We start from the raw sequence: 8,572 nt of genomic DNA on the forward strand, positions 1-8,572 counted from the left end.
AGGAAAAACTTGTGGCTGCAGGTGAATTTTGCTTTCGGACTGAGGGTTTTCCTCGAATTAAAAGTAATCAAAATAATATTTGCACAAAGTATTTTTCATGGAAAACATTTTTTGGTCAACAGGTTGCTTTCAGGTTTGAACCGGCTTGTTTCACACGCGCCAGCACAATCTAGTTTGCGTTGCGATGTTTTCTCCTGGAAAATAATTTCAGGTCCGAGTCAACAAAGGAAATTTAGTAAATCGTCGAATGGATCTGAACAATATAAATAACATACTCTTGCAGAATCATGAGGAGAAGCGAAAGCTGAAGAAGAAGAGGAGGAGGAGGAAGAGCAGCAGCAGCAGCAGCAGCTGTGGCCCGGGCTCGTCGAGGAGCAGTAGCTCCTCCTGCTTGGAGAGCGATACGAACGGAGGAACAGTGCTGGCCATCGCAGGGGAGGAGTTCGTGGTGATCGCCTCGGATACACGGATTTGCAGTGGGCTGAGCATCGAGACGCGCGACCAGTCGAAAGTGTTCCCGATGACCCCGCTGGCGATGGTGGCATCCACGGGACTGTGGTGCGACACCATCTCGATGACCAGCCTGCTGCAGATCCGCATCCAGATGTACGAGCAGGAGCACAACAAGCCCATTTCGACCGATGCCCTGGCCCAGATGATCTCCATTGTGATGTACAACCGGCGCTTCTTCCCCTACCACACCTGCACCATCCTGGCCGGCATTGACCAGGCGGGCAAGGGCGCCGTCTACTACTACGATCCGGTGGGCCACATGGAGCGCTGTCGCTACCGTGTGCTCGGCAGCTCCGGCAAAATGCTGCTGCCCGCCTTGGACCACGGCCTCGGCTGGGAGCACCACACCCTCGTGCCGCCCGACCAGTATCCCCCACTCGACAAGGAGCGTGCCCTGGCACTGGCTCGCAACTGTCTGCGCGTCGCCTCCGACCGGGATCTCTTCACCGGCGACACGGGCGTCCTCAAGCTCATCACCAAGGACGGCATCGAGACGGAAACGTTGCCCTTGCGCAAGGATTAGCGCACTCTCCAGCCGAGCCAGAGGCTCAATCTCCATCCATGGACTTGGTGGATTAGGATGGTGGTGATGATGAGTGCCAGGCTGGACCTACTCCAGCAAGTTGTGGGCGTGGGAGGATATTCCTATTAGAATTTTAAAATTTTGCTAAGTTAAGGTTTTTCATTTTCGAAATTTGACTTAAAATTTATTCGAAAGAAATTTTTAAATATATTTTGTTTGAATACTAATAAAATGTTCGCATGTCAACTTTATCCATCTCCGATCCCAAAGAGTATATACATATTCGTCTAGTTCTATGAAAATATAATTACAAATAAATAACTAGCTCCCCCCCCCCTCCACCCAACACTTCACTGTCATTTCACCACATTAATTTGCCTTGAAGCAAGCTGAGTCCATTTCGTCAAATTTCTCGTGTGCTCTCTTTCGTCAGCTCGAAAATTCGAGTTCGAAAGTCGAATTCGGAGGCGGCGATCGCCGTCGCTGCAACTCAAAAACTCAGTTGAAAATCATCGTCGCGACGAAGCGGCTGCGTCTGCCTCTATTGTGCCATAATTGACGCCAAACACAAGCGAACCGGCCGTTTCTCTTCTTTTTTTATTATGTGTAGTGTTAGTGCATAAGGTGAACAAATGTTTTATAATATACATACATACATATATTGTGAGCGTCGTGCAAGTCGCCGTTAGTTACATATATATATGTAAATGCTGGCTATTTTTGCTCGGCACAAGAATGCAAACGCATTGTCAAATTATAATCCCGTTTTTTTTCTTTCCTTAACTCCGTTATTTTGTGTTTCTTGCCTTGTCCTACAGCGGCTTTGTATATGCTGCTGCCATGCACGCCATATTGCCGCTGAGAGCCAAAATTTGAAAGAGAGGGAGAGAGAGTGCGTGTCGCCAAAAAGTTCCTAGTGCGCTCTTTTTTTTCTATTTTTTTTTTACTGTGCAACTCGTAGTGGATTTTTGTCAGCAGCAGATCAACGCAATGGAATGCACGTAAGTGAAGAGAGACGTTTAAATTATGATTTAAAGAGAGTGGCCAAATTTAAATAAATAACCTACAGTTATGTTTAAAGAGAAAACGAATAGTTTTAAAGGGCTTATTTTAAGAGAGCAAACTAATACTTTTGCATTTTGGTTTTTGGTCATAAAAAAATGCTAATTTTTGGCAGATTAAGAAATCTTGGCTTCTTTTTCAATAGATCAGACAGAGTAGGAAGGGGAATGAGCGAAAGAGCGAGAGAGAGAGAGAGAGTGATTATTGCCAGCGTTTAACACATATACATATATACATATTACATTTAAGAAAACATTTCGATTTTTTGCGTATTTAAATATAAGTTCAAAAAACTCGCTTATATTAAAAGCAGCGGAGATTTAAATAAATCTAGAGTTGAGCTCAATGCCGAAATGGTATTTCACTCGAATATAGCTCAGATATCTGATGGAGTGTGATGCGCCTTGGAGTGGGCACTAATTTGGATCAAAATGAGGACTCTTCAGCGAAGGGGGGGGAGGGGAGATCAGGGTGGGTGCGAGGTATTTGGGTGGCAAATACAGACGAAAAGCAGCCCAAGCTCAACGTGGGCTCAAGTCGGAAAGCCAAAAGTCAAATAGAGCGCAAAATGCATGAGCACCACGCGCTTGTGTGTGTGTGCGTGGGAGTGTGTGTGTGTGTGGGAGTGTGTGTGTGTGTGGGAGTGTGTGCGTGTGACAGACTATACTTAACACGCTGTTGGCTGTGGATAACGAGGGGCGCGTCCGGCGCCAAGCAAATTGTAGCCAAACCAAATTTGATTGTCAAATGAGGAGGGCGGCGGATCACAGGATGGTTGCTTGAAGATGGTGGGATGGGAGAGGGGGGGGGGGTGGGGTGGTGCTCGTGTGCTGGCAGATAGCTACGCACTTGAGCTCACAAATAATACCGTTACTTAACATTTGAGTTGCAAACAAAACACAAAGATCTACACATGTGTGTGTGTATGTGTGTGTGTGTGTGTGTGTGTGGGTGTATGTGTGTGTGTGTGACAATAAATGTCTCCGACGGCCAGTGGCAGCTATAAAAACTGACGACAATTGCAATTGCAATTGGCTGCGACCGACTGCGCAATACGCTCTTCGCACTCCTGACTCTAAAACTGTAACTGATAAAGGCAAGTGGCTTTCAAACTGTGCTACATACATTTGCGCACACATTTTCGCGTGCTCACGCCCTGCATTTGTTTTGAGCTTCTACCTCTAAAACTGTAATCACACAGCAAAGTGACTTCAAAACTGTGAGTTAGGCAATGACTTTTAAACTGTAACTGTGCAATTACTTAAAAATAAGGATTCTTGTTATGTGTGTGCGTGTGCAGGCATTTCTCGAACCCTAAAGAAGTTCATCAGGCGTCGAGCTGCCCAACTTGAGGGCTCTAAAACTGTAATTCTAGACCGCAGTGACTTTAAAACTGTAAGTCCGAATTGCAGCAAATTTAAGGCTGTGACTAAGAATGATTGCCTTTTAGAATTTTCCCTGGAATCTTTACTTCAGCTGTATGTGTAATCGATGCACAGACAGCCACACACAAAACCAATATACCCGTTTGGCAGCCTTCGTGCAGGGTATAAGAAGTTGCTGCTTAAGTGATACAAAATGCAAATACGCCAGCGACAAAGTCACAGATGGAGGCAAGCCGCCAGCGGGATGAGGCAAAAGCCTAAGCTTCTGAAGCAGGCATGTGAGTGTGCATGTGTCTGTGTGTGTGCGCGCGTGTGTGTGTGCGCGTGTGTGTGTGTGCGTGCTGTGTGGCCAAGCAAATGCGTAGACATTGCCAGCCAAAGTCAGTTGACGAGCTTCACGGCTTAAGTTTATTTGCACGACGACAACTCCAACCAGCCCCGCCCCGCCCACACTCATGTGATATCCACTCGACAATTGTACCATCCCCCGTCCCCGCTCCCGTTCCGCCCACCGCCCGTCAGCCACTTGTGGCGGCTGTAAAAGTGGCATCCAATGTGACTGATATGCGGCATTGGCAGCCAGCTTAAGATGAAATGTAAACACAAACAGAATCGAGCGGCCCAGCTTGACAGATGCCACGCCTACGCGCCGCAATGCCTAGTGGCAAACGCCCACCCCCGCCCACCGCCCAACGCCCGTCCCCTTGGCCCAAGCCCCCGACCGTATCATGTCTACAGCAACTATCTGCAGCTTTTCCTGTGTCATATTGTTAAATTATGCGTGGCCAAATTTTTGGCTTTATGCCGTCTGCTCTTGTTGTTGTTGTCAGTTTTGTTGTTGCTGCTGTTGTTGTCATCGCCAGTTTGTCAGCTCGTAAAACGCAGCGCTGAAAGGCATCAAAAACTCATCTGCCTGCTGCCGGGGCTGCTGCTGCATCATCTAAATCAACATCCACGCTGAAGTAGTCAAAGTCAAATCCATATCCGTTTCCGGTTTCAGTTTCGCAGTTCCTGCAGTTCTGCCCTTATCGAGGGTATTTTAATATTGTCATGAAATGAAATAGCATAGAACGCATAGAAGACGACATCTCCGAGCCCATTTAGCACATATATATATTCTTGATCAGCATCAACAGCCGAGTCTTTCTTTGCGAACTAGTCTCTCAGTCTGGCATAGATCCTTTCTGTCTTGCGGTTCTTAAGTCGGATACGATCGCAACACTATATCATATAGCTGCCATAGGAATGATCGGTCGAAAAGTGATGACTTGCTTGGAAAAGTCTTTTGTCTCTTCAGAGATCTTGACTTGACTCAAATCAATATGTATATATTATTATTATGTAACTCTTTGTTCCGATTCTCACAGGCGAAAGTCTGGCAGGGTATTAAGTATTCGGTGTGCCGTAGATCTTCTCACTTGTTCGTTTTTTTTCGGCTTTTCTTTATATTTTGGGTCACGTCACAAAGCCGGCTCACATTTAAAATCGCCACGTGCTGTCTATGGCTATGGCACTGCCCCGCACCCCCTACACCCCTCCCCCTCCCCCCCACACCCTCCACGCAGCACTAAACGGGCACATTTTGAGGATGTGGCTGCGGTTCGTGACCAGTTGACTATTTGATGCGGCGCGCCTCTCACATGACTCTAAATTTTGGATTTTGTGCTCGTCCAGCAACAGATGTTCAAATCATTTTCAAATACATATATACATATGTATCCAGAGAATGTCACGTATGTTATTAACACACAGTATTCCTGCTGTCAGGCATTTTTGATTATTTCTGCTTTAAACATAACCAAAAATATATTTATGCGGTTCGTTTCGATGCCATTTTCATTTGATTGAAACAAAATCGGCATCTACCATGCATGTTTAGATAGTAACAAAGGTTGGATCCGAAGAATTCTTCCTTTTTACGAATATCTTAAGACATAAGATATGTTCAATTCGAAAAAAAAAACATATTTTAATTATGTCAGCTAAAAGTCGATTGACAGACTTGATTGTCACCTGCTGTGCAGTGCTGTAAATCTGAGCAAACACTATTTTTGCGGTCTTTCCAACACGTTAAACTGCCTCTTATTCGTTTTACAACACTTGTCGAAGTATTAATGCGTATTTTATGAGGAATTTTATTATTATGCCTATATATGTATATAAGAATATATGTTATTGAGCGTATATATTATTCGAAGCAATAGCCCGGCGTTGCGCGGCTTAAATGAATAGCATTCGCTTGTGTAATTCGTGTCAACTTCGGGCAGAGTCGATTAATATGAAAGGAAACACACATTTTTTCTTTTCATTGCGCTTAGCCCATCACACTACTCATATATCAAAATTATTCCATTCTTCTCTAGTGAATAAAAATGCTGAATAGCTACCCGATTTGAACCAGGGACTTCACTTTTGTTAGTACAACGCGCAGGCAGCCCAATCATGTTTAATGCCTGCATGATTTGACATGTTTTGACCAGCGTTTTCTCCACTTGCGGTTCGACTTTCAGAAACTTCATCTTAGATCTCACTCACGAGCCAAAATGCAGATGCATCTAGCCTAGCTCTTGCGGTCGCTTAGTTGGTTTGTCGAACAAATGTTTTTGTATAAAGCTGGATAAATGTTTAGTTGAGAGTTTGCGCACACTCACTGTGATTGGGTCTTGCGTTTTTAGTTTGCATAGGGCTTTCAACTTTGGTTTACTTAGGTATTTAACATTTAGTATTCTTCTGCTGATACCCATTCTGCTGCTGGCCGTTCTTGTTGTTCCGGTTGCCCGGGCAACCCATTAAAAGGTATTGGCCCCAAGAAATTGCTGTGTCCATTCACTCGTTTCCACAGACGGCCCCGACCCGTGCCCCATTGCGCCTTTGCCCCTTTGCTCCTTTACCGGCGCCTCTGCCTGCGCCTTCGGCACGTCAATTCAATACGTTTAAAAGTTCATTTGCTGTTTAGCTTGGTCATTATGTGCCTGCCCAGCAGGCTGACGGACTGACGGACTGGCTGACTGTCTGACTGTCTGACTGACTGACAGACCCCCCTCCTCTAAGCCAGGCCAGTCTGCGCCTTTGTCGGCTGGGGCCATTAAATGGGCACTCAATGTGTTTGTCTAACTTGCCATTTGCGATGATAATAATGTCGTATGGCCGTAACATTGCTGTTGCTTGGCTGCCCCCGTCACGGGCGAGCACGCGAACAACCAAACAGCCGGACAACCCGTCGAACCGAGCAGCCGGGCAGCCGGACAGCTGGTTAGCGCTTTGTAGCTACAGCTACTCGTTCTTGTTATGCTCTAACAGGGGGCATATGCATTGCCCCAAACAGAGAGGAAGTCATTTGAAGCTAATGTGGCCTAGACTCAGAGCAGCTAACACAAGAAATCAAGGTACAGTTGCGTCTGGCTGAGCTAAAACGCTATGAATCGATTCAGCTGATCAGCTGTTGTCAAGTGATTAATGCTTATATAGATATATATGCTTGATCAGTCGTATCGATCTATAGAAACGCTTCCGTATGGCAGGCAACAGGCAGGCTTAAGACTATACATTTTACATATATATTCTGCTTGACCAAACGCAGAATGAGTCTGTTATCGTTTTTTCTTCAATATCGATAAATATCGATTTCAAAAAATCGTTATTCAAGCATAACTCGAGAACTACAAGAGCTAGATACAACAAAATTGGTATGTAGCTAGTCGAATAGTTTACACAGATTGCGATTATTTCACTTTTTGGTAATTAGCGCCAATTTAGCCTAAAATGCTTTCAGACGCATTTTGGCAAGCCGTATTTAGGCAGCGATCGGACAATAAAGTCCGAACTTCATCAAGAAGCCAAAGGCACGGATAGCTTGGCGATAGATGTGCGATGCAGGGTATATTCTAGTTGGCTACTCCCGACCGCCAGTATATATGTGAGCTTCATAGATAGTGAATCGAACCAAGAGGAAAGCAGCTCTGGCAGCAGCTTTTATAGGGTATTCAAGCCGCGGCATTGTCGGGCCACGCGCTGCCCCTTCACTCTGCGAGCTCTTCTTGCTGTTGTTGTTGTTGTTGTTGTTGTTGTTGTTGTTGTTGTTGTTGTTGTTGTTGGCTATCGATATATATTTCCAAATCGTTTGGCTTGGCGTTTTGATTTCGTTATCAGTTTTTATGTTTATAAGTGCGACACACATACGTGCCTGGTCTCTCTGTGTGTGTGTGTGTGTGTGTGTCGTCTGGGTTTTATTTGTGCGCTGTTTGGTCAATTGGAAAACATTTCGCAGCAGACTTTTTGGCGCCCGCTTCGAAAAAGCGTTGCTCGACGGGCGGTCGCCAAAGTGACGACGCCCATGAAAATCAGCCCCGTTGTTGTTGTCAGTTGCTGCTGTTGCTGCTGTCGGCATAATGGCGTCGTTATTATTTTGGCATTAAAAAGAATTAATACGCTTCAATGGACTCTCAACGTAAATAGATCGTTAGGCAGCGTGCCAGCAGCAGAAGTTGCTCTTCCCTCTATGCTCTATACTACACCCCGCCTACTCGCCCCCACCCACCTTCTTTTCCACTTTTCCAGGCTTTTCAGTGTGTGTGTGTGTGTGTTTGGCCAGCTCTTTATCAATGCACGCTTTGCTAGTTTTGCTGGCTTTTCACTTTGCTTTGTCACGCAATCGAGCACAATTTTTGGCACTTCACATGCAAAAAACCCACGCACACACACTAGCTCACACATACTTTGGTTTTGTGAAGTGACTCTTTCGCTTGAAATGGGCCACCAACCACTTGACCAGGCTTCAACTGCGACCGTGCCTCGCCTCACTTTCAATAAACTTACATTGTGTGCCAGTCCCACACCACCCCCCTCTCCCGCTCCCGCACCCACTCTCTGCTTTAGATATTTCATGTTTTGTAAGTGAATTGCATAAACGTTATTTTTTTTTAATAAAATGCTGATGCTGTTGATGCATCTTCTATTCATCTATTCGTACCCTCTGCAGACGTGGCACTATCATTTCCACATGCAATGTGTATCGATAAATATCGATTTTGTAAGCATAACTGGTTGATCTCAAAAGCTAGATACCCTCTCTATCCATAGATCAAAATTT

The 8,572-nt window shown here is 45.3% G+C and overlaps 1 protein-coding gene across 1 annotated transcript; it reads left to right on the forward strand.

The window, feature by feature from the left end:
• The first annotated feature begins 247 nt into the window (after nt 1-247).
• On the forward strand, nt 248-1,036 carry LOC6634514 (proteasome subunit beta type-1). Its single transcript, XM_002058027.3, has one exon. The coding sequence runs from the start codon at nt 248-250 to the stop codon at nt 1,034-1,036; it is 789 nt and encodes a 262-aa protein (XP_002058063.3).
• The last annotated feature ends 7,536 nt before the right edge of the window (nt 1,037-8,572 follow it).

Source organism: Drosophila virilis, chromosome X (assembly GCF_030788295.1).
Source record: "Drosophila virilis strain 15010-1051.87 chromosome X, Dvir_AGI_RSII-ME, whole genome shotgun sequence".
Classification (NCBI taxonomy): Eukaryota; Metazoa; Arthropoda; class Insecta; order Diptera; family Drosophilidae; genus Drosophila; species Drosophila virilis.

Coding starts and splice junctions, on each gene's coding strand:
- LOC6634514 (XM_002058027.3), top strand. CDS start 248: ATGGATCTGAACAATATAAATAACATACTCTTGCAGAATCATGAGGAG.